Genomic DNA, 27,649 nt, shown 5'->3' on the forward strand with positions numbered 1-27,649 from the left:
ATCTCCCATCTCATCTTTAGGCCTCTTGAATTTTCCAGGGGGTGGCATCTATCATTCCCCTAGTGATATGTGCTTCTAAATCCTTACATTTGTTCTCTAGCCATTCTTACTTAGCCATTTCACACTTTCTGTCAATCTCATTTTTTAGACGTTTGTAACCCCTTCGTATCTCCTGTATTATCCAAGGATTTTTACTATACCATGTCTGTTTATCTCTGATTCTCTGCTGCCTTCACTATTTCACCTCTCCCCCTCGAAAACTGTCCACAATCTCTGGTTCTTTCAGCATATTTAGGTTCCATCTCCTTAATTTCCTACCGTTTTGAAATTTCTTCAGGTTAAATCTACAGCTCATAACCAATAAACTGTAGTCAAGAGTCCGCATATACCCCTGGACATGTCTTACAATTTAAAATCTGGTTCCGAAACCTCTGTCTTACAGCTATGTCTAAATTAATAAAATATCATTCATCAACTTCATACAGACTGCAAGATATCATGAATACAAAATAGATGAATATGGGGGACAGCTTAAAAATGGCTAGACAAATGAGAGCATTAGAGCTAGTACCGCAGCTCTGATTGGCACAGGAAAGAGAATTATTGTAGCACTTGCTAGAACTTCAGAATGTTTTATTGGAAATCGTCAACTGTCATTCAGTGCAAATAAGACCTCCAATTGTAACAAAGAGATGAACTAGAATATTTTTGTAAAATGGCTCGGAAGAGTCTTCAAAACTGAATGAAAATCTCTTTTATTGTTATAAATAATGCTCTGTATCATTTGCCAAGGTAAAGCATCCACAAAGCCAAAAATAAGGAAGATACCGTTTCCTCATTAAAGAAACAAAACATATCAGTTGACAGTAATTAGAAAAGGACAAAATTATGTGAACTAGTGTTACAACACGAGTTTTTCGTTTACCTTGTGAATGAAATGGCAAAAAAATATTGATGTAAAGTGCTCAGATTGCTTACCTACGACTGCCATTTCAATGTGATATAACTCACTTCAGATTAGTCAAATGAGGTTTTGCTATAGGGAATAAAAAAGGGGAAATGTCTATTGAAGTAGGCAATTTGTGAGGCTCCTATTCACATGTTATATATTTGTCATTATGTGTAACAGTAGAGAATAAATTTATCAATCTGCTTAATCGCAATGACTTTGTTTCAGCTACTTATGGTTGTTCTGAGGCAGATTTCCAAAGTAATCGCTGCCCACTGACAGTGTTTTGAATAGTGTCTGGTTGTTGTTTCTGAGTGCGAGTACTTACTATGGTAGTCTATCAGAGTGTAGCCTGAGGGTCCGAGCCTAGTGGTTGCGCTGAAAACATGAGCCACATTTCCGTAATACCACGACTTATGCTACCCCATCCTACAAAAATCTAGAGTTACACAATTTGTCTTTTTGAGTGCTGCTCACCTCTATTGCCCAACTCCACCCCTTTACTTCAGCTTACGACAGATTTGAGCATGCTTCGAGGGGAACTGTTTTATCTTCTGAGCTGAAACAAGAGGACTTGGCTGATTTTTGTAGACTATCTGTACTGTTAATTTCAGCCTTCTGCATTCTTCCAGTTAAATATGAATTAAATCATTTGTGCAGTGTCCCAATCGTACCACAATACTTAAGCTTACCTAGAAGAATTTCATGATTCACACTATCAAAAGCGTTTGACAGATCACAAAATATCCCAATGGGTGATGTTCGGTTTTTCAGTGCATTTGATGTTTGATCAGTGAAAGTGTATATAGCATTTTCTGTTGAGTAGCCTTTCTGAAAACCAAATTGACCTTTTGTTAGTACTTCATTTTTACGAATATGTGATGCTACTCTTTCAATACATTACTTTTTCAAGAATTTTGGATAAAGCTGTCATAAGTGAGAATTGGCAGTAGTTGCTGGAATCAGATCTAACCCCCTTTTTGTGCAATGGTTCAACAATAGCATATTTAAACACATCTGAAAAAAAATGCCCTGTTTAAGTGAGCAGCTACATATGTGGCTGAGAATCCCACTGATCTTTTAGGAACAAGCTTTTAGTACTCTCGTGGACATGCCATCAATTCTATGCAAACTTTTACTTTTGAGTGAATTTATTATTTTCCTAATATCATTAGGAGAGATGGGTGGAATTTCAATTTTATCAAATTGCATAGATATTGCTTCTTCCATTAAAGCTTACATTTTCCAATGAACATCTGGATCCTATTTTCTCTAAAACATTTAAAAATGTTTTCTACTTCTGACTTTTTGTAGAAAACTTTTCATTGAGTTCAAACAATGGAAAATCCAGGATGGGTTGTAACAATATTATGGGAAGGAAAGTTGCACTCACCATAGAGCCGAGATGCTGAGTCACAGGTAGGCACAACAGAAAGTCACTCACAATTAAAGCTTTTGGCCATTAAGGCCTTCGTCAACAACACACACACACATCCTTGCGCATGCGTGGGCTCGCGCGCGCTCACACACAATATTCTCAACACAACTGCAGTCCCAGGCAACTGAAACCACCTCTCATTGAGTTCGATAGAAATATTGTTTTCCTGTGCTCTCAGTTGCCCTGTTTCCCTTTCAACAATATTCCAAATTGTTTTAATTTGATTGTCAGAGGTGCTAATCTCAGACATAATGCACATATCTGGACGTATTGATAACTTTTCCTAATACAGTGCAGTAGTTTTTATAATGTTTGACTGTTTCTGGATCATTATTCCTTCTAGCTATAACATACATTACCTTTTCTGTTTACAAAGCCTTTAGTTATCAAGATATGCAGTGATAAGAAGGAAACCTTTCTGGGCATGAAATCTTCTCCTATTTCAATAATTGATGTAATACTGACCCTAATTAAAATGAACAAAGGATTATTGGCATGTTTGGAAATACTCCTGAGAGTGATTTTGTATGTGAATTTTAGTATTTTTACCCAATTTTTGTAGGAAATTGACACTTTAAACTTATGGAATTGCATAAAAACATTATTTTCAGAAGTTAGTAAGTAAACTTCCGCAAGTCATTTACAGAAGCTACTTCTGTAAGTTCTTTGACGTTGAAACAGGCCCAGCAAGTCATCGTCTGCAAGTTTGATCAAATTGCAGAAGTAGCTTCCTCAAGTTAGTGGAAACTGGTTCTTGTGTCTTGCTGCAAGTACTTGCCAAACTTCGCAGTTGCTGGAATTTTTTCCTCAATCTTACAGAAGCTTTGTGTGTTATACAGCAATACGAAAATTTCAGTGTTCAAAAGGAGAACAGCACAAACTTATGTAGCAATGGAACTCCAAAGCCTATATAATTGTGGGGTGACTAAGATTTCAGCTCGCAGGCTGTGAGTGCCACAGTGCCAACTCAGCTGCTCATGCACATTTCCCACTCCGCCTTAGCGGGAGGAGGGGGGGGGGGGGGGGGGGCAATCGCACTGCATACTACATGCTTTTATATTTTACGCTTCTCAGCTACTTAAAGCATGAGCAAAACAAATTTTCAGAATTGTTTAGTTATTTTTGGCATGCTGAAGTCATAATTTTTATCTGCTACAAACTGTTGGCATACAGGCACTACGCAGACAATTTCACAAGTTTTCGCACTCAAGTAGCCACATAACCGTGACTTATTTAGTCTCGTAATTGAAAAAAGATCTTTTGCACAAATATGTTGATCAAAATAATGTAGCACTTTGCAACCTCATTGTGGAAACATGGAAAATTTACCTGAAGAAAACAGTGCAGACATCCTGAACAGTTTGAAAGTAAACAGATTTGTCATTAAAATGGGAATTCACTTGCGGGTTAATCAGTTACATCAGCACATACACGGAGGCGCTTTCAACTGAAATGGCAAACAGTCTCGAAAACCTCTCGGTAACAGATGTAAAACATTTAGGACACTATCCGTGTAATTCTTTCAAGGCCACAATGAATTATTCAAACCTTGCATTTTTCTTCAATGTCTGTCAGTGTTAGGGAATTGGACTGTGTGTGTCAAAATGCATCCCTTCTATAGTGCAATCTTCTTTGTAAACACATGCCCACCAGAACTGAAAGAACTTGTGCCTTACCCTGCAGTATCTTACTGTGGGCAGTTTGCAGTCAACTCCACTTAAAATATGAGATCTGCAATCCATTACGTGCATGTGTGTGTGTGTGTGTGGGGGGGGGGGGGGGGTGCACGCTTGCCTGTGCACATGCGTGGGCACTTGCATGTGCACATGTAGCAGTCTTTTTGTTGTGCCTGTCTGTAATACATCATTTCTTCTACATGGTGAGTAGAATCTAGCCTTTTCATAATATTGTCATTATACAGTCCTGTATTTTCCAATGTTTCAATTAAGACTATAGCTTCAGACTTTTGGAATGTCTAATAATGATTATGAATACCATTGCCATTCTCTGTAAATCTTATTGAGCATCCACAATAGTGGAGGTGACACAAGTAATTGATGAACACTGGAGGGTTCATGTAGTCATGATTGGAATTACCTCCCTGATTACAAATGCCAAATTTCATGGCATCTGCTTAGAAGCTGTTGTTCTATTACTATTTTGTTGAAAACTGTTAATTTTGAATTACTTACCATCCTACTTTAGCCAGCATGATGGAAGTTTGGATATGGCACATGTTTGTCTCAATGCAGGTGCAGTACATCTCCATTTTGCTGGATCTGGTTGTTCCTGCCCTGTGAAGATGCTGTAATCATCTGTCATGTTCACCAATGGTGGTGTAGATACTTGTATGCCAGAGAACAGTTATTTTACTGGTTATTCTGTTTAATGCTTTGAACAGTATAGAAACACTGTGGCTGTGGACTTCTTCACATGCTTATAGGTTTGAGGGGGACTGTAGAGGAGTGCCTGCACCTTTAACAGATCTAATTGCTGCCCTAGTTGTGTCTTGCTTCCTCTGAACAATGCAGCAGCTTCTGATGTGACCACCATCTGTCACTCTCAGCACCTGCCGAAATACTCTAGTGAGGAGGCACTCGAATCCTTGACACCCAAATTATGAATGTTGTTTGTGCCAGTTGGCAGTGACAGCAAATTGGATTATGGAGGACTACCTTGTATGAGATGCAAATGCAGGGTTATTACAAATGATTGAAGCGATTTCACAGCTCTACAATAACTTTATTATTTGAGATGTTTTCACAATGCTTTGCACACACATACAAAAACTCAAAAAGTTTTTTTAGGCATTCACAAATGTTTGATATGTGCCCCTTTAGTGATTCGGCAGATACCAAGCCGATAATAAAGTTCCGCCCACACTCGGCGCAGCATGTCCCCATCGATGAGTTTGAAAGCATCGTTGATGCGAGCTCGCAGTTCTGGCACATTTCTTGGTAGAGGAGGTTTAAACACTGAATCTTTCACATAACCCCACAGAAAGAAATCACATGGGGTTAAGTCGGGAGAGTGTGGAGGCCATGACATGAATTGCTGATCGTGATCTCCACCACGACCGATCCATCGGTTTTCCGATCTCCTGTTTAAGAAATGCTGAACATCGCGATGGAAGTGCGGTGGAGCACCATCCTGTTGAAAGATGAAGTCGGCGCTGTCGGTCTCCAGTTGTGGCATGAGCCAATTTTCCACCATGTCCAGATACACGTGTCCTGTAATGTTTTTTTCGCAGAAGAAAAAGGGGCCGTAAACTTTAAACCGTGAGATTGCACAAAACACGTTAACTTTTGGTGAATTGCAAATTTGCTGCACGGATGCGTGAGGATTCTCTACCGCCCAGATTCGCACATTGTGTCTGGTTCACTTCACCATTAAGAAAAAATGTTGCTGCATCACTGAAAACAAGTTTCGCACTGAACGCATCCTCTTCCATGAGCTGTTGCAACCGCGCCGAAAATTCAAAGCGTTTGACTTTGTCATCGGGTGTCAGGGCTTGTAGCAATTGTAAACGGTAAGGCTTCTGCTTTAGCCTTTTCCGTAAGATTTTCCAAACCGTCGGCTGTGGTACGTTTAGCTCCCTGCTTGCTTTATTCGTCGACTTCGGCGGGCTACGCGTGAAACTTGCCCGCACGCGTTCAACCGTTTCTTCGCTCACTGCAGGCCGACCCGTTGATTTCCCCTTACAGAGGCATCCAGAAGCTTTAAACTGCGCATACCATCGCCGAATGGAGTTAGCAGTTGGTGGATCTTCGTTGAACTTCGTCCTGAAGTGTCGTTGCACTGTTATGACTGACTGATGTGAGTGCATTTCAAGCACGACATACGCTTTCTCGGCTCCTGTCGCCATTTTGTCTCACTGCACTCTCGAGTGCTCTGGCGGCAGAAATCTCAAGTGCGGCTTCAGCCGAACAAAACTTTGAGTTTTTCTACGTATCTGTAGTGTGTCATGACCATATGTCAATAAATGGAGCTACAGTGAATTTATGAAATCGCTTCAATCATTTTTAATAGCCCTGTATTGCTCACACTGTACACACTACCATACAGCTGGTACTTTATTATAAATTAATGTTAGAGGTCTTCCTTTGTCCAATAAATAGATGTCTGTGCAAGTGTACTGCATTCATTCTAGTACGTTTGAATACTTCAGTTGTGTTGCACTGCATTCTGTTAGAAATTACACAATAAGTGTGGTATTTTTAATGTGCAGACCGATCGGCCAGAGACAAGAAGGAACCGCTGTCTGGTGCAGCGACTCCGACACAGGACAGCAACCACGGCGATGTTGATATGAGGCTGACTACAACGTCGCAGAGCATTCAGAGTGTTGTCAGCGCTTGCAGCAAACCTGCCGTGCCTGCTACAGCTGCTGGAGTCGCAATACCTGACAACTCTGCATCTACTCCCACATTTTTACCGAAAAGGCGGTGTCGAGATTTTGATGGTAAGAATTTACCGTGAACAGTAATATCGTAGCTACTGTATAAAGTGGGAAAGCTGGAGAGTGGTATGGAAAAAACAATGTCACTTGGGGGCACTCAGTAGAAATCTGAAATTTATTACTTATAGCAATTCAAATCATACATCTGTTAATATCATGTCTAGAAGATTGTAACTATTAGTTCTGTAGGGGTTGCATATGTTAATCATTGTGCACTTCAAGCAGGCAGTAAAGCGAACAGAGGAGAAATTTTGAAACGAGTTGAGGGTGAAGACAAAAAAAGCAACTGTTTTCCAGTGGTGATAGATAGTAAAGAATGTGGAAGATCATTTGATGGAGTGAATAGGGTCCTGTAAAAGTCAATAAGATGAGTTTAAGTAAAAGTAGAATAACAGTAATGGAGTGCAGTTGAATTAAGTCAAGTGATGCTGGAGAAACTAGATTGGGGAATGAGATACTTAAAGTAGTACAAAAGTAAGCAGCAAAATAAATGATGGTAGAAATTGAAAAAAAAAAAAAAAAGTAATGACTGGCAGTAGCAAGAGAAGCTTTATTATTATTATTATTATTATTATTATTATTTTTTTTTTTTTTTTTTAATGAGATGTTGATATTGAATATAAATACAAGTGATATGAAATCTTTTTGAAAAGTATTTGTCTGGAGTATACCATATTATAGAAATAAAACATGGAAAAGAACAGAATAGCAAGTTTTGAATGTGGTGCTACAAAATAATGCTGAAGTTAAGATGTGTAGATTGAATTGAGAATAAAGAGGTACTGAGTGGAATAGTTATGGAGAAAGACCCTTATAGCAGGCAGCAGTGAATATGAACACTCCAGCAAACCACCTTCAGAAAATAGTTGACTGCTGCTGCTGCTGCTACTGCTGCTGCTACTACTACTACTACTACTACTACTACTATTGGGGCTTTGCTGCTGCAGCTGCTGCTACTATTACTACTACTACGGCTACAAATCAAGCAGGAATTCAAAGGAAATATTTTAGAAACAACATTTTCTTAATAACTTGATGTTTTTATTTTGAACAAACAGTTACTTTTTTACAGAATTAATCAAAATATGTACATTTATTTAGGCTTGGAACAGGCTTTTTCATATCAGCATCAGCTTACTACATTCAATATTTTATTATTACCGTCAGATTATCATCTGTGTAAGTGTTTCCACCATGTGAGCCTTTGGCCTTAAATCTGAGGAATCTAATTGCAAGACAGAGATTTTGTGATGTTTAACTGTGGATGTAAACATTGACATAGTGACTCAAGACAACAGTTCTATGAAATCGTGTCTCAAAAAGTGGGTGCCTAAATTTTTTGATGTAACACTCAAGTTTTTGTCATACCAATGAATTTTGTTTAATTATCAAGAACGTGGAAGCTACCACTTTTGTCACTCATTAGGAGTCAGTTTTCAAGATCCTCTCTTTGTTAATTATAAAACATTATTTTTAAAAATTGAGCTGTGTCATATCACCCAACAGATGAAAGAAAATAATTGATATAATGTATAAACCTCAATATTAATTTTCTGAAAGATTTAGATAAAGAAATTCTTGGAAAGTGTTACTTAACACTTATAACCCGAGATATTTTCCCCACCAGAATTACACAGGAAAGCACTACACCAATAGATAACATTTTTGCAGGTGTATACTTAAATCAATGATATTGAATGAATCTAGTAGTGAATGGCCTCTCTGAGCATGGTGCACAACTAAATAAATTCCCTGATTACAATGAAGTTGTGTCATAGAACAGAGTCATTAATTAAGAGACAACAGAAAGTTTAAAGGTAATTTTACAAGAAGTGGACTGGAGGGATGTGTGAAAGAAGACAGAGGTCAGTTCTGAATTTAATGTGTTTCTGGGTGGATATCTTGGCTCTGTGTGCTTAACATCTTTTATGTCGAACATTGAAATATCCAGGATAGAACAATGGCAACATTTTAAAAAGGATAGATGGCTGCTCACCATATAGAGGAGATGACTTGCAGAAAGCCATAAGAAAAAGATTGCAATACATTTAAGATTTTGCCCAAAAGGTGTTCTATTGGAGTAGAAAACACACACATTCAGAGGAGCTCAGCCCCCCCCCCCCTCCCCGCTCTCTCTCTCTCTCTCTCTCTCTCTCTCTCTCTCTCTCTCTCTCTCTCTCTCTCTCTCTCTCTCACACACACACACACACACACACACACACACAGTCACTGTCTCTGGTCACAGAGGCCAGACTGAGTGCACCTGTGCCTGATGGGAGAAGTAATCTATTGATGGTGGGTTAAGGAGGCTGCTAGGACATTGAAGGGTGAGGGATAGGAGTAGGGATGGTCTAGTGCTGCTTGTGGGAGTGTGCAGGGACATAGTGCAAACAAGGGTAGTGTGTGTTGGTGGAATATAAGGCTGCATAGTTCTGGAGCGGGAGCAGTTAAGGGGATAGTTGAGTGAAGAAGAGGAACTAGTATAGGTTGAGGCCAGAGGGGATTATGGGTACATAGGATATATTGTAGGGAAAGTTCCCACCTGCATAATCCAGAAAAACTGGTGTTGGTGCAGACTGTGAATCAGTCATTAAACTGAAGAACATTGTTGTTCAGCATTTAGGTGGTCCAGGTGTCTGTTGGCCACAGTTTGTCAGTGACCATTCATGCAGATAGATAGTTTGTGTGTTGCCATGCCCGCATGTAAAAGAGCACATTGGTCGGAGCTTAGTTTGTAAGTCACATGATTGTTTTCACATGGAGCCACCCTCCCTTTGTTGGGATAGGTGATGCCTGTGACCAGATTGGAGTAGGTGGTGGTGGTGGTGGTGGTGGTGGTGGTGGTGGTAGGATGTATGGAACAGGTTTTGCTTTAGTTCATATTACAGGAATATGAGCCATGAGTTAGGGGTTTGGAAGCAGGGGTTGTGTAGGGATGGATGAGGGTATTGTGTAGGTTCGTTGAGCAGTGGAATACCACTGTGGGAGGTAGAATATTCCTCATCTCAGGGCACAATGAGAGGTGCTGAAACTTGGCGTAGAATATGATTCAGTTGCTCCAATCCTGCTTGGTACTGAGTCACTAGAAGAGTGCTGCTTTGTGGTCAGACAGTAGAAATGTAGAAATGTGGTAGTTGATCGGAGAGACAAGGCGCACAAGATCCGTTTCTGCACAAGGTTGGGAGAGTAATTTTGGTCTGTGAAGACCACTGTGAGACTCTCGGTATATTTTGAGAGGGGCTGCTCGTCACTACAGAAAAGACTGCCACAGGTGGATAGGCTGTATGAGAAGGACTTCTTAGTATTGAACGGGTGTCAGCTGTTGAAGTGGAGGTATTACTGGTGGTTGGTAGGTTTGATAAGGTCAGAGATACTGATGAAGCCGTATCTGAGGTGGAGGTGAACATAGAGGAAGGTGGTTTGTTGGGTTGTGTAGGACCAGGTGAAGCAAATGAGGGAGAAGTTGTTGAGGTCCTGGAGGAATGTGGATAGGGTGTGCTCGTCCTTAATCCACATCACAGAGTCATCAAACTAGGTGAGGAGTCTGGGATTTTGGATGGTTGGGAGGGATTCCTTTATATTACCCATGAATAAGGTGGCTTAGGATGATGCCATGGGGATGCCCATTGGTGTACCATCAAATTATTTGTAGGTGATACCTTCAAAGATGAAGTAATTGTGCTAGAGGCTATAGATGGTCCTGGTGACCAGGTAGGAGGTTGTAGGTTTGGAGTCCGTTGGGGGGTTGGGAAACGCAGTTTTTAGTAGTGGCAAGGTATTGGGGATGATAGTGTAGAGGAAGCTGGTGTCAGTACTGATAAGCAGGGTGTCATGTGATAAATAACAGGAACTGAGGAGAGTTGGTGGAGGAAATGGTTGGTTTCTTTTATATAGCAGGGTGGGTTGTGGGTAATAGGCTGAAGGTGTTGGTCCACAAGTACAGAGATTCTCTTGGTGAGGGCACAGTAACTGGCCACAGTAGGCCATCGTGGGTGGTTGGGTTTATGTACTTTAGGGGGCATGTAGAAGGGGTGCGGGCAGTATTGGTGGTGAGGAGGGGGGGGGGGGGGGAGAGAGAGAGAGAGAGAGAGAGAGAGAGAGAGAGAGAGAGAGAGAGAGAGAGAGAGAGAGGTAGGTAGGTAGGTACTGTAATGGGCTTAAAAATTTCAGGAGAGACTGGAGATCTTGCTGGATTTATGGAGACTGCCAACCAGCTGTCAAGTAGAATGAATGGCCACTGCGAAACTGTGGCCAAGATGAAAGTGGACCACCCTGTGGCAGAACATGCAGCTGAACATAACACGCTTAATTTCAGTGGTTGCTTCACAACCCATCTGGGTCCTCCCTTACACCACCTGATTTTTCTGAACTGCGCAGATGGGAATTATCCTTGTGATGCATTCTCTGCTCCCAAAATTATCCCAGCCTCAGCTTACGGTAACCTACTGTCCTCACACCCAACAGATTCTGCCCACCTTTGACTTATCGCCTCCTCCCAATTCATGTCCCCACACCCTCTTTGTGAGCCACTATCTGGCAATGCACCCATCAGTCCTGTGTGCAACTCAATGTGTATTCTTTATGGTGAATAGCAATTTATCCTTTCCATAATGTTGTAAATATTTATTACATACATTTCATCTAATCAGATATATTGCTTCTAGAAATCAGCCTTTTCTAGCCATGCTTATAATACTTTCAGCAATCATTGGATATGCGCTCCACCATATTCACATCAAACCAATACTGTGGATTAAATTACCCAAACCTCTCATAGAAAATTCTTATAAAACCAACCATATTACTTATCATCTCCAATAAAAATTATAAAAATAATAGAGATTCATCTAGGAGTAGTACGTAAGAGCCTATAAAACTCGTAGAGCTATACTGGGATATCACCCTGTGTAGTGGTTACCCGGAACACTTTCAGCATTCATAAACTGCCACTGAACTATGGAAGGCTATATGCTTTAAACGTTGTATTCTCAATTGTTAGCTCATTTGCTGTACACGATTTCGAGCATCATTCAGAGGCACATCAAATGTTTCTCTAATCTATTTTACTTCTTACTTTTAGACATTATTTTGCAAAACATTTGACCTTCTTTCTTGTTCTCCTTCCCCCTCCTTCAATTATTTTTTTAAAATTTTACCCTGCCAGATTTATTTAGCACTTTTTATTTGTTGTTACCATTTCCTAAAATTTAAAAAACCATAAGCTTAAAATTACAAACATAAAGAATGACTCTATGATACTAGCCTTCAGGATCGGCATTTTATTGTAATGCCAATAGCAACAAGTAGAAAATAGTTATCTTAATAGTATCTCTGCTTCTGACTTGCATTCAGCCAGTTCTTCTTCAAATTTAATAGTTTAGGTAAAAGATATTATTGTCTACTTTCGCCCAGTGACAGTGGTATTAAATTTCTGTGCCTTGTATACTTCCAGAAAAAGGGTACTGTATGCGTGGGGATCTGTGCCCTTATGACCACGGTAATGATCCAGTGGTTCTGGAAGATGTGGCATTGTCGAGAGTCCTGGCGTTTGGGCCCGGAGCTGGGACACACACACTCCCACCCACGGGCACTACGCCTGCTGCGCCGGAGCATGTCGCACCTGCACCCGTCACCACACTGGAGACGCATCCTCCGCCATCTCACAACCTACGGCCTCCCACCGCAGTGCGACCTACGCACATGGGTGAGTCGAGTGAGACACATTCTGTTATCGGCTTTGTGTTAATGTTGTGAAATTGCACTGTAAATGGTGGTTGCTCCATAGTGATTTGTAGAATTTACCTTGTGTAATTTAGCCATGTGAATTTTGTGACTACACTGTGTTTTGTTTTGGAACTAGAAAGGGAGAATTACTTGGATGCTCTGTGAAGGAGAAAAATAGGACAGTAACCTTAACCTCGAACTTTTGTCGTGCGCAGAGAAGGAATATGATTGTATATGGAGCTGAAACATCCTGGGAATATTAAAGACAGTGAAGAAATAATTTCAGTGTATAGATGTCGTTTCACTCTCAAAGAGTCTGGACAGCTGTAGCTGTACAACTACATTGGTAACAAGAGACGTTCCGTTACTGTAGCAGGGTGCTGGTAAGAAGGCAGACAGTGGGATGATGTACAGTACCAAGAGACAGTTTACGACATGACACTCCAGCCAATAGCATCACTCTGCCATTTCAGTCTGTATCGTGCATTGCTGAGTGTACTTTGAACATGTAGTGGTGATTTCTTCTACAGGGTGTGTGTTTATGAGTATATTATTTGCAAAGTGTTTGTTATGGCTGATGGATCAGAAAAGTGCCAAGTGTTTCACAACCAAGCAAGAGCTTTGTTGTTCCAAGTGTATAACTTCTTCAGATGAGAGTCTGAAACTGATGACTTGTTGCCACGTGGTGTTCGCCCCAACCTTGCCAACAGCCAGGCGGGAATGGCTGAGGTATGTGGTGTGAGACTGAGAACTGTGCAGTATATCTCTAGCAGAGTGAACACACCTGTCAAAGCCAGAGGGTCAGCATCTTTTATGTCACCAGGGAAGTGATGCGATCATAAGAAAGAAATAGGTGATTTGGACTTTTTCTCTAATAGTGTTTTATATTTGATGGGCGAATACTCAACTGTAGATGGTTTAGTTTCGCAGACGAAAGAGAACTTGGATTCTAATGACAATCAATGGACATTCATCTACAGCTACATTTATACTCCGCAAGCCACCCAACGGTGTGTGGCGGAGGGCACTTTACGTGCCACTGTCATTACCTCCCTTTTCTGTTCCAGTCGTGAATGGTTCGCGGGAAGAACGACTGTCTGAAAGCCTCCGTGCACGCTCGAATCTCTCTAATTTTACATTTGTGATCTCCTCGGGAGGTATAAGTAGGGGGAAGCAATATACTCGATGCCTCATACAGAAACGCACCCTCTCGAAATCTGGCGAGCAAGCTACACCGCGATTCAGAGCGCCTCTCTTGCAGAGTCTGCCACCTGAGTTTGCTAAACATCTCCGTAATGCTATCACGGTTACCAAATAACCCTGTGACGAAACGCGCCGCTCTTCTCTATCTCTTCCGTCAACCCGATCTGGTACGGATCCCACACTGATGAGCAATACTCAAGTATAGGTCGAATGAGTGTTTTGTAAGCCACCTCCTTTGTTGATGGACTACATTTTCTAAGGACTCTCCCAATGAATCTCAACCTGGTACCCGCCTTACCAACAATTAATTTTATATGACCATTCCACTTCAAATCGTTCTGCACGCATACTCCCAGATATTGTTCAGAAGTAACTGCTGCCAGTCTTTGTTCCGCTATCATGTAATCATACAATAAAGGATCCTTCTTTCTATGACATTGCTAAGAATATTAAAGGAGACAGACTTTCGATATCCTAAGATGTACTGTACAGTGGGGGCCATTACTGGATAGATTTATTAGTATAAAAATTTGATTTTTATTTTTCACTTGATGTTTGTCAGTGCCTTCTGCCTAGCAGCTAGTTTCAGCATCTCAGTCATGTTGCCCAGAACCAGACATAACCACTTTGAAACTCAGCAGCTAAATTCATTTGTTGCCGACTAATGCTACTGAACTACGTGTCTTCGATTTTGCCAACTAATAGGGAGGCTTGGAGCTGGTCAAGTGGTGGTGGGACCGTGGCCAACCGCTGGGAGTGGACACGCCATCCGTTCTCTTCTGCTGGCAGCTTTCGACCCAATCAGACATTCTCCTCTCCTGGTCTCTTGGGCAGCAGCGCATTCAGTTTCGACAGCTTCTCTAGGCCTGCCTTTCCTTTTTACGGCATTTAAAATATGTGTGATTTTTCACCTCAACGGGTGCCTACTGCTTTCCCCTCATGGCCAATCCTGACACATTAACAGTACAATGGTAGAACATTCCTTACAGAGAGAAGTGCTTTATGGCTGTAAGGACTGTTTCTTTAAGAAGACTGCAGGAGGTTTTGAGACAGTGAGACGTATCACATCTACTATATCGACGAAATTTATGTGGACCAGAGCTACACAGGGAAAATAAGTGGTGGGCTTTTTATTTTAAAGTTCCAGTAGGTAAAGGTAGTTGCCTTACTATTGTACAACAGGGTCAGCAGACATGGGGTTTATTCCTGAAAGTAAACTTTTATTTAAGGATTCAAAGTCAAAGAGTTCTATGAACTACCACAGTGAGATGAGATGATTGCACAGTGTATGTAAACAATGGTTTTCGAAACAATTATTGCCATACATTTTCCCAAATTCAGTTATTGTGGTGGACAACGCCAGTGTCCACTCAGTGCAACTCGACAAAAGTCCCTACTACCCATATCAGGAAATCAGACATTATCCCATGGTTATCACAAACTAGAGCAGAATTGATAATGTCACCATAGAGTAACACATAGTACTTTGTTTATATTTCCTCTCGGACATATTTCAGTGTTATTACACACAGATCATGCCTAGATCCTCTTATGTAAACTCTTATGAATAACAAATATTGCTAGGCATGTACGACCACTAGCAGCTCATTTAGCTGCCTGCATAGCGCTTACAGAAGGGAAAGCACAAACTGGCGATGTCGCGAACATTGACCCTCTTTGTCTGCACAGAATGCTTTGCTCAGCCACCTTATTACCTGCACACCAATGTAGTGGACATATTTCGACATTCCAGTATTTGTGGATCAGTTGTAGGAGGTCTTTTTTTTTTAATTTCACATGTTGGCTAATGCACTTCCATAGTTAAAAATTTTACTCAATGTTTATTCTACATCCTGTTATCGAGTTAGTTGATAGACTCCTATACAGCACAATTTAAGACAGTAGCTTTAAAGTGTAAAATATACTTCAATATTTCCTGTTCAGTTGTACTCCAAATGCATATCTTGTGGGTGACACGGATCACACATTTGAGTGTTTAAATATAAGCATTAGTTTGTCTTAAAAGATAAATAAAAAATCATTTTCAGAACAATTACCATAGTGTTTGCCTTATTCCTTTTGGCTGCAGTTACATATCAACAGTTTTATGCAAACATCATGAATTCAGTGTTTACTCCTGCGGGCATTCCCAGTTCCTGCCAAAGTTGACTAATTTATGTAATTTTCGGGCTCGAAGTATTATGTTTCCCTAATACGAGAGGACATTTTTGAAGTCAGACAAAATAGGGCTGCAAGACAAAGTGGGTTAGTTTTGGAAATAAGCACTAGTTAAAAATGGAATATTCTAGATGACAAAAATTGTAATTATGACTAACTTTTGAAATATGAAGTTTTTGGAAAAAGAAAGATGCTTATGTAGAGGAGGAACCTAAGGATTTTCAGATGAGATATGTTGCTACATTCAGAGTTACTTTTTAGTTCACACCAAATTATATGTCCACATGTTTTTTCTAAGCCTAGAGTCATTTACTCATAAAAATTACTACTGTGCAATTGGGACTTAAGCATAAGCAATCACGCAATTATACTATTGTGGTTTTCAGTCAAATAGAGGCACTTCGAACTAGTTGTTTGTAATTAGACAGATAATGGAAAAATTTTATGAATATAATGTAAATCTACACTTCCTGTTTGTTGATTTTTAATAAGATTTTGGCAGTATTAACTGGTCAGCATTGTATAAAACACTAAAGAATTGGTCATCTGTGACAAGCTAAGAAGGTTGGTCAACAATTACAGATGGAGTGAAACAGGGTGATGGTCTCTGTGCAGTCCAGTTTAACTTAGCATTGCATAATCTGATACAAAAAACAGACGAGAAGAACAGTAATGATGAAATCCTGTTGGATATGTACATATACAGATGATATTGCAACTGTGGCAAGAGATGTAGACACCTTTAAAGAAATGTACAAAATAATGGAAATAGAAGAGCAAAAATTGGACTTAGTGTAAACGAAATCAAGACCAAATACATGTAATGACCAATTCTAAGGCTAGAAGAATGCCACATGACCTGGAAGTATCTGTGGTGTCCTCCCCATAGTCTCTTAAGGGTGCCTAAAGGATGCTGCTTCTCTATGGATAGCTATACAACAATTCCAGCAAATCACATTAATGGTTTGTATTACAATAAAGTAGATTGACAATACTTAACTTTGGGTCCAAGCAATTGGCGACATGCAGATAATCGATGTCCTTCACCATGTACAATAATAATTCACACTAGTTCTTATGGATCACTAATAACGGCTGTTCTAGCGTTTCTCTTCTAGTGTGTGGTTTCTAGTCCGGGTCTGCTAGTGCCTGCACTAGTGTGTGTCTAAAGTCCACCCGAGGCTGGCAGGAGCGGCGCTTATATTCTCTTTGGATAGAGGCCACTCCTGTCGTGGTGCGGTCCTAGTCAGCATACTGTTGGCTGTCGTCGACTCACAGCCTTCTCTGCTCTTGGGTTCTTCAGTTCCGTGCCGGTGCTTGTTGTTACACCGGAAGATTCCCCCCTCCCCCTAAGTGATGGACCGGCGGCAAAGGCTCCGTCTCCAATGGGTTGTCCCACAGTGTCTTGGTGACACCCTCTGGTGGCTGCTGTGGTTGCGCTGTACTTGGGACCTATGAATCTGGGCAAAGAGACACTGAAAGACCTTCATGCACATGACAGAGGCAGAGTGGAAACATCCCCTGGAAAATGACCTGAAGGGTAGGCATCCACATCCTGACGCCATGAACCAGTGGAGGAGGCGGTGACTGCTGCAGTGTGGGAGGGGCCAGCTCCATCGGAAGGACAAGAGGAGGCTCCGTCTCCATGGGGTTGTCCAACAGTGTCGTGGTGACATCCTCTGGCGGCTGCTGTGGTTGCGCTGTACTTGGGACCCATGAATTTGGGCGAAGAGACACTGAAAGATCATCGTGCACATGACAGGCACAGCTGATTTTTGATTTCGGCACTGCAAGTCGTCTGTGACTGAAATACGATACGTGCAAGCGCCAAGTCGATGGATGATCACACCTCATGCCCACCGTCTGCTGCCGCTAAAAATCCTGTAAAAGACAATATCATGTGGTGCGAAGGGATACTTGCGCTCTTCTTCGATGCTGGATGCTGAGGAGGGTGGAGCAGTGTGTGATGGTGGCAGCCGTGAAGCTGTTCCACCAGCAGTGATCCATCTCGCCGGTGCGAACGATAGGAGGCGAGAAACAGTTGCAATGCTTAATCCCTGGTGTGTGCGGAGCGAAGTTAGACCAATTGCTGCTTGACAGTTCTGACAAAACGTTTCGCTTTGCCATTTGACTGTGGATGGAACAGTGCACTTGTTAGATGCTCTATACCATTGCGTTCACAGAATGTTTCAAATTCATTTGATGTGAACTGAGGGCCGTTGTCTGACACTACGACTTAGGTAAACCTTCAAGGCAAAATATAGAGTAACAACACCTGAATTGTGCTACATGACGTCGTCGAGTTCAATGGCACAGAAAACGAATAACAAAAAGAAGGAAGGGCTGACCGACAGCTAGATAGCTGGACTATGTGTTCGCTGACCGTACCAGGACGGAGATCAGAGGATGGAAGAAAAAAGCAGAGTACGGATATGTATAGAGGAAACTACGCATAAGGGACTCTAGTGCCGAAGAAGAAGAAGAAGAAGAAGAAGAAGAATCATGGGATTATGTTTTGAACAATTAAATTAAAATTCTCTGGTTGAGTAATAAAATAGTGAATTAGTGGGTTTGTCAAATGTGTGTCATTCACAAAGTGAGATCAAATAAAGAGTAAAAAAAAAATAATGTTACTGTCAGGAATAGAATCCAGACCGTCACACAGGAATTCCAAACTGCGTCAGGATCCACTGCAAGTACTATGAAAGTTGCAGGAGGTCAGAAAACTTGGATTTCATGGTTGAGCGGCTGCTCATAAGCCACACATCATGCCGGTAAATGCCAAACGACACCTTGCTCGACGATTGAACAGTGGAAGAATATTGTGTGGAGTGATGAATCATGGTACACAATGTGATGATCCGATGGCCGGTTGCGGGCATGGCGAATGCCCGCGAACATCATCTGCCGGCGTGTGTAGTGCCAACAGTAAAATTCAGAGGTGGTGGTGTTATGGTGTGGTCGTGTTTTTCATGGTGGTGTGGGGGGGGGGGGGGGGGTGAGGGGAGTGGGCAGGCTTGCACCCCTTGTTGTTTTGCATGGCACTATCACAGCACAGACCTACATTGATGTTTTAAGCACCTTCTTGCTTCCTACTGTTGAAGAGCAATTAAGGGATGATGACTGCATCTTTCAACAAGATCGAGCACCTGTTCATAATGCACACCCTGTGGCAGAGTGGTTACATTACAATAACATACCTGTAATGGACTGGCTTGCACAGAGTCTGACCTGCATCCTATAGAACACCTTTGGGATGTTTTGGAATGCCGACTTCATGCCAAGCCTCACCGACCGACATTGATACCTCTCCTCAGTGCAGTACTCCGTGAAGAATGAGTTGCCATTCCCCAAGGAACCTTCCAGCACCTGACTGAATGTATGCCTACGAGAGCAGAAGCTGTCATCAAGGCTAAGGGTGGGCCAACACTGTATTGAATTCCGGCATTACCGATGGAAGGTGCCATGAATTTGTAAGTCATTTTCAGCCAGGGGTCCAGATATTTTTGATCACATAGTGTAAAAACAAGTGGCTGATTGCAACTTGCTCTGCTACACCTGCTTGAATACACCTAATGGAAGAAGAGAAAGTAACAGTTTTCATAGAAACACTGCTAATGCAGCTAAAATTTTGGATGTATCTTTCTTCAGAGCTAACAGGTGCGCATACATCTGTGCACACCATCGCGCGCCCACACACACACACACACACACACACACACACACACACACACACACACACACACACACACACCTCCATGGCTGCACTGCCTCTGCTGAGTATATTGTGCCTGCCATGCCAACAATGCAGCTCGAGTGGGCGAGGGGAGAAAGGAGGTGGGGAGTGGGGAGGTAGGATTGGGGAAAGGTGTATGCTGGCTCAGGGGAGAGGCACAATATGATCGTGGCACTGATGAGCTTGCTCTAGCTGCACACATGGGAGGTTTTACGCAGTGGAAGTTTAAGTAGGAAGGGGGAGGGAGAACAAAAGAAGAGAGACCCAGCAGAGAAGAGGCTTTGAGTGCAAGATGAATGAAGTTAGTGTCAGAGCTGGAGTGGAGGTTGACCAAGGTGAGGGGCTGGTGGAGATTGAAGCCAAGAGAATTACTAGATCGAAGGATCTATTGTGAGGACAGCTCCATCTACATGACTGAGATAGGCTTGACTTCTCACCAAGTATCTTGGGAGTCACTTTTTGAAAGTCTTCCTCAACACTTTTGCACAAGTCATCAGACATGTAGTGACATTTAGCCATGTACTAGATCGTCCATCATATTGAGTTGTCTGGTGTGCGAAGGTCTAGTCTCGGTGGTGGCTATTTTGAAGGTGCTACAAGTGTCACTGAACCGAGCTGGATCTGTCGATCTTGAATTTTTCATCGGGGAACTGTGGTGCCTCTGAATAGCAAAGTGCACTGGAGTTTCCTCCTGCAGTAACTGCTGTTGATCCACTATTTCCTAACCCTCGAGCTGACGTATTAACTGTGTTTGCACTGTGCCCTAGTAAGAATTTCTATTCCCATTACCTTAAAAAAGATTCAAACAGGTATTGTAATGACTAATGACCAGATTATATGAATCATAAAAAACTTAAAATATGCATGCAAGTATGCATGAAAAATGCTTAAACATGCATGACAAAGTGTCGAAATATGCAAGAACAAATAATAAAAAACGTGGTGGTTATTGTGTGAATTATATCTTGAAGTCGAAGCTGTCCATATCAATTACGAGGAAGATTGCTGGCCACACGAAAAATAGATTGCTGGCCACACGAAAAATAGGTACATTTAGAATGCTGGGATTATTTTCTGAATACTTTCTGGTAGATATTAGGAAGGGGGCATTTCTGGGATTGTTTTGTAAAAATTTGCAAAATGGAGACGCATACCATGTTTCAGGAATTGTTCCTTCCTTGCTATTGTTGTCAGTAACAAGCGGATGTGATGTGAGTGAGTCGTATTGTAGCGAAACAGTCGATATGTACAGGACCAACTTCGACATGTATATCGCACGAAGAGGAACACGCTCAAAAACTCCATAATATTTTATTTAAAAAACAACATACAATGATGAATTTTTTTGAACAGCATTAACTTTTAATTAATACTATTCGACCAAAGCATCATTTACAATTTATTTTACATTTTTCTACTATTGTTGACATAAACGACCAAGTACTGTTCCAAATGTTCGGTAGTAAGATTGTGTCTTCGATCACTGAAAACATTTTAAAAGCAGAAAAGGATTGTTCTACATCAACTGAGGTAACTGGGCAATATTTGAATTTGGGTGCTACATTGGCACTTATTGTTTCTGGTAGAAGTTCATCCGTACCATCAATAAAACTATCAATTTGGCACAAGGGTTCAACACCTGGGTTATTGTTTAAAATGTTTTAAAACTTTTCTTTAAGTTTTCTTGGGAATACTTCCAGCAATCAGGAGTTCACTAGAATAATTTTATTCCTTAACTGAATAGATTCCTTCAGTGCCAAACCTCAAATTTCAAGCTTTTTAGTACTTGCAGGTATGGGAAAAATGAATACTAATCACAGCAGTGTCTTTTTTTATACTGGAATCATTAAAAGCTTCCTTGCACTGACAAACTGCCAAAACCTCTGCACTACCGAAGTTTACTACCCCTCTAATGGCCTTGAACTTTTCATTGTAAAACAACGCAGCTTCGACCCACGTACCGCAACGAGTTACCACTGGTTCGGGAGGTAAAAGCTCATTTGTTAATTTTTCTTTGCAGGTCTTGATGTGATCAGGAGCCCTTAGAAACACTTTCTTTGTGGATGAAATCGGTTTACTTACATTCACAAACATGGAACGTACTTCTTCAGGAAGGCAATATACACCCATGAGCAAAGCATGTCGTATGAATCAAATTGGGATAAAATACTTAGGGGGCTTTGATCATATAAGGAGCAGCATCTGAAATATACACAAACACCCTTTCATCTGCAGAAGATTCTGGAAATATTTTTCTAATACCCTCATTCACAAATCTGGCAGTCATAGAACGATTTACTTTGTCAAGTTTTTTGCAGGTTGCTAAATAGGAAAAAGAAGGCTCTTTTTTTAAAGCATGAACAATTAAATTTGCAATGTAACGGCCATAAGCGTATGTAGTGTCACGAGCTGAAATCCAGATAATGCTGTCCTTGAGTTTATTGTGTATTTCTTCCAGAACATTTATGTAAATTGTCAGTATGTAATTTTTACGCAATGTTGATTCATCTGGTATATTTTGATTTTAGCAATATTTGCACAGGAAACCTTTGAGAATAGGGTTTATAAGTTTGTGAAGAGGAATATTGTTTGCAATGAATACTTCACATAGATCCATGTTAAACAGAGTTTTTGGTTACCTTTGGACAAATCCCTGCTACTGCAACTTACTGTCAGAAGCTACTGTCATAGCCCTTTCTGCGATATGAAGACTTGTCTTGACATGCTGGTCTATTTGAAATTTTATTTTGCACGAAACATTTTTCTCGCAAACTCGACAATATAAAACAGTTCCCGTCACATGTAAATGTTCCAGGATGGTCAGCTATCCACGAAACGATGTTCCTTTTTCGGGCGGCATGGCACACAACACTTTACACACTACATGTCGTAAACACGTTCATCAGTGTTCAAGTAAATCGAAAGCTAAACAAACAATGGACATGTGACTGAAAGCTTGCGAGGTTTATTTTAATTGTTGTCAACGCGTAAGGTATGACATCGGAGGGCTATTAACCGGGGGTGTGGGCGCAGGAGCATTGACTCTTGTCTGCCTGTTCCTGTTCCTCTTCTGTAATGATTTCGCTGGGCAGTGGCCTCTCAGTTAGCGATTGCACGCAGTTCTAGGCCGCGGTCAGTCTGAGAGACATCAAAACTAGACCAAGCTAGAGACTGCTTGCCTAATTGTTAAAATATTGTAAACAGAGCAAAAATATGCATTGTCACTAGTTTTAGTTAAAATATGCAATAACTGGTGAAAATGAGTCATATATGCAAATGCATATGCAACGTTGAAATGCATATAATCCGGTCTGTAGTGAAGACATTCTGCTCCATAGTGTAATGTGAGGTAGGTAACTTCTCGATTCTTGCATGTAATGGAGTTTTTCCTTTAACCAGAAAACTCTGTCAAAAAATAACACACACGGGTGAGACACAGTATTTGGAAATTTTGCAAATAATGCACAGCAGACTGCAACTTGGTGCTGTTTTGCAAATAGTTTCCGTTGGAAGCTGCTCAGTTGGTAGAGCACTGGCAGCCTATGTTTTCTCAAGTTTTATTATGTCCACGCCAGTGCCTCTGACACTGCTTGAAACAAAAGCACTTTTCTCCCAATTAAACAGGGACACATTAGGAGGTGAGGCCTTGCTGAAGCAGTATCTAAACGCACTCTTGCAAATCGTATTCCTGTGGAATCAGTCACGTCACTAAGAAATATTTAATAATATGTCAAATGCATATACAGAAAACAGGTAGCCTGTTTGTTGGCAGAACTTGTCACACTTTCCCCATACCCAACTTGCCTCTGCTGTGCCCAGAAGTTATTGCACATGAAGTTGCCTCTTACCTCTGTCCCTTCTGTGCACAATGCTTCAGTTGTTTGGAGCAAATGACTGTTTTGGCTGCTCTTCTGTTTTGGCTGCTCTTCTGTTTTGGCTGCTCTTCTAATGGCATGTGCATGAATACATTTTTAGTATGAAATTTATTTATTCTGCTTTGTCTGCAGTTGTCAGTTTTGAAATCAGATTGATCCTTAAGAGATTGGATGGAAGGTTTGAATTCACTATTTATTGTACATATGACCAGAACTTTCTAAGGTTTTCTGATAGATCCTTTACCAGAATCTGATTGTACAAATCCTTTTAGGGCCAATGCATAGCGGAACAACTGGTCTTATTCAGAACATACAGGAAATTCGTCACCCCTCTACTTGCTCATGTAATTAATGCACCTGCAGTGATATTTCCTCAGTGCCCACCATTAAGCACACACAGCTGTGCTGACATCTGCATTCTACAGATCCATCCTTTTGTGGATCACAGGCACAAACTCGTATTGTTTGGCAAAATGCAGATAGTCTCAGCAGTTCATCGTAACTGTGTTACTGTATCTCCATTGCTGTAGTTTCAACAGATATTGCTCAGTACGTAAGATTGCTAAAGAGTGAAACTTGTATTAATGTCTCTGACACTCCTGAGTATTGGATATTTTAAATAACATTATGTATCTGAAAATCAGTGATGAATCAGACTAATATTCACTGCTCTTTAACTATTATTCCACTTCAGACTATCTTCCTTTCAACATGAGCCTTCAACTGTTAACAAACCTCAGTTCAAAGATATGCTCTGCGTAATTAATTGGCTTAATGAAATCTGCAGTGAATTAGTGATGCAGGATATTCTTGCTGACAGTGAAGCAAAATGAATCTTTTTATACCAAGGATACTTTTGAAATAGTCTCAGAACACCAAGATATTTCATTTTAAATCACAATAATCATTACACTATTATATTTCTCTTCAGTGATATTGTATTAATTGGAAATGAATGGCTTTACATAACATGAAGTCATTGGGGCAGAAGGCAGAAAGAGACTAACTCAGTTTTTAATAAGAAGCATTTTTCTTTCAGTATCAGCAAATAATATCATATACAGATGATTAATTCGGGAAACAAGCACAGTGATGGCGATGTCTCCTTCCAGATGTGACTTTCAGTTGTAGGTATCAATGAATTCCAGCTTTCAACATGCAGCACCCACGTGAGAAAATCTCTTCATCATCGTGATTTCTCACTCTTGCATCCAGCAGTGTACATCAATAACATTACGTACCATGTAGTGTAATGTGCTTTTGAGGCAGGACATGCTGTAGTCTTGATAAATATCATTACAGTACCCCTTCTTACGGCCACACGAGTTGCCAGCAAGTGTTCGCTAATGTTTCCCCATAGTTTATTTTGTTGTGATTGTCTATCACTCCAGTTTTGCAACATTTCAAAAGTGTTAGCATTACCCTGAAGGGGCCTTCACCATCTTTTTTATCAACTTATTTTGTGAAAATTTTTCCTCGGATTTATTTAATGATGTATTTGAGCTTTATCCACAGTTCTTCTATTTTTATTGCATTTAAACTAAATGTTAATGTTTGTCCATTATTTCAATAAAAACAAGTACTCTCATTGCTTTTTTGACAAACTTCTTGCATTCGCTGACACTCGTTGCTGTAATATAATGCTTCTCACTAATCCCTGAGCATTTTATGACATTCACTAATAGATCAGGTCTTCTAGCTGGGAAGTCTAAAATGCTTCACTCTCAGGTGGATTGTTGTTCTAGTTGCTCGAGGCAGCCATTTGATGATAGTTTGGATTCTTTGCCAGATTGTTTTTTCCTACTGCCTGTAATGTCTACAGAGATTTAAAAGACACTATGGTCATATTGTCAGAAGATGGAGACGGGTCAAAGTATTGGAATATTTGACTAATGTTTCCCCATGTAAATTCCACAGTGTATTGTAATTTCCATGTTTTTCTACTTAGCTCACAACAGACTCTCTTTCCATTGTATTATGTTAGGACAACTTCTTGCTTTAAGAGAAATAAGTTATGGGACTAGCAAGGAACCATTTTTACAATCCACATCTACGTCTGCATCTATACCCTGCAAACCACTGTGAAGTACATGGTGGAACGTACATTCCACTGTACCAGTTATTATGGCTTCTTTCTGGTCCATTCACGTATGGAGCATGGCAAAAATGATTGTCTGAATGCCTCTGAACAATTTCAGTTTACTAATCTTGATTTGATATAAGATCATTTTTAACATTGTGTTTATCAGATGATGATTTTTTTCCTGTAATGAGCTTGGAGTTTCACCTAGCCAGAAACATCAATGACCATTTCAGACTTACTTGTGTGGCTATTTCTCATTTGTGGTAAACATCACACTATGTATGTAACCTCCACCCTACATCACATGTCAGCTAATCAACAGCCACATAGAAATGTCCATAATCTGCACTTTGGGCACTCCATTCAGCTCTGCGCCAGAGAACTCCAACCAGTCTTTGGTTGTGTGCTACAAATCAAGTGCCATGCGATGCTTCCCAAGTTGGGTAACTGTTGTCAGCAGTCACCCTCCCCTTGCCCCTTCCCCCAGTGTCTGGGAAGACAGAGAATTGCTTGAGCTGCCTATGCACCCCTTCCAACCCTGAAAACAGTTACTCGCAAGCTTTCACCTCTACGGGTGGCCAGACAGTCACAGGTCATCAAAGGGAAAAGTGCTGCAACAATGGGGAACTGTCCTGACAGTGGTCACACAGAGGCAGTTGACATTTAGCAGTTACTGGAAATGACAAACAACAGCTTACCTGAAAGATGAAATGCGTAATTAGAGACAAATAGTTCAAAAGTAGATGTCTCTCTGCTCAGGATCTTATACTGTTATTGATGTACCAGTTACCATTGGAAATACTTGTTTGTTTGTCCTCATTCCGATTTCTGCTGCTTCTGTTAATATTTTTGGGCAGATGTCTGACATAGTTTCTCCGACAGGTCGCAGCATGTTTCTTTCTCTCCAGTCAGTACTCTTGACTGTGACAGGACATTAAACTTTGACTGAACACTGTTCTGCTGTTGTGCCAAAGTTATCACCTTTCTTCAGATGCCTCAACATGAGCGCGAGGCCTGTGCAGTGTGAAAGAGTGGGAGGGTTGACATGTAATGGTGGTGGTGGTGGTGGTGGTGGTGGTGGTGGTGAGAATGCTTGAACATTCCTCTTATGCAAGTTACACATGAAGGATGGGTGTGATGCTAGAAGAAATAAGGGAAATTCCTGAAAAAGAGAAACTGAAAGGTGAGAGAAAGTGCATATGACACAAGAGAATAATAATTTAATGATTGACGAGTGGAATTGCAGAAAAGTAATTAAAAAATTGAACAATGAACAGTACAGACAGGAAGAGAATATCAGGTGTGAAAATTTGTTGCTAGAGGAGGAGGTTGAAGATTAGATGGGTGGTTTGGGTATTTTATAATGAAGAGGTACTGAATGCAAGTGAGGCTGAAGGAAATTTATGGTACAACTTGACTAAAAGAAAGGATCAGTTATTGGGACACGTCCTGGAGTACCAAGAGAGACAAAGGTATAGGCTTTGTGGGTTCTGTACTGGGTGGTGACTCAGAGAGGCTTGAGGAATATAATAATTCTTGTGTGTCATGTGAAGCATGATTAGCCACAGCTGTAGCACCCTGCCGATGTGCCAACAAGAGTAGTTGTTATATGCATACAGGCTTGAGTTTAGTTTTTATTTTATGTGGACCTGGGAGGAAGTGAATTGTATCTGTATCTTACTATGTTGACTGGTGCATACTAACTTATTGCAAGTTTTTGCATACATTTTAGTGCACTTGCAGTGTGAGAACTGACTTCGGAGTTTAGTAAAAACAAGTAGTAGTGTAGCAGCAGAACTTAACTTGCAACCAGTGACTACTGTGGTTGGTGATGTATTACTTGTAATGAAAACGAAAACTGATTAAAGATGGGTGGGGACTGTGCCTGTAGTATGGACGCAGTGGGTATTCGCCACTTTCTGTGAACAGTTGGAAACTGTATTGTGTACAGTACACAGGCTCCAGTCTGCTGCCCTTGCCTGCAGTGGTGTAGGGGCAGCTGAG

General features: G+C 40.9%; 1 protein-coding gene across 3 annotated transcripts in view; it reads left to right on the forward strand.

The window, feature by feature from the left end:
• Nucleotides 1-27,649, forward strand: part of LOC126100304 (RNA-binding protein 26) — a 248,156-nt gene that overhangs the window by 60,591 nt on the left and 159,916 nt on the right. For all 3 annotated transcript variants that reach the window (XM_049910913.1, XM_049910914.1, XM_049910912.1), the window contains exons 6-7: nt 6,616-6,849; nt 12,299-12,550. In XM_049910913.1, the coding sequence (XP_049766870.1) occupies nt 6,616-6,849; nt 12,299-12,550 (486 nt within the window). The remainder of the gene's footprint in view (nt 1-6,615; nt 6,850-12,298; nt 12,551-27,649) is intronic.

The sequence above is a fragment of the Schistocerca cancellata genome, chromosome 9 (genome assembly GCF_023864275.1).
Source record: "Schistocerca cancellata isolate TAMUIC-IGC-003103 chromosome 9, iqSchCanc2.1, whole genome shotgun sequence".
Lineage (NCBI taxonomy): Eukaryota > Metazoa > Arthropoda > Insecta > Orthoptera > Acrididae > Schistocerca > Schistocerca cancellata.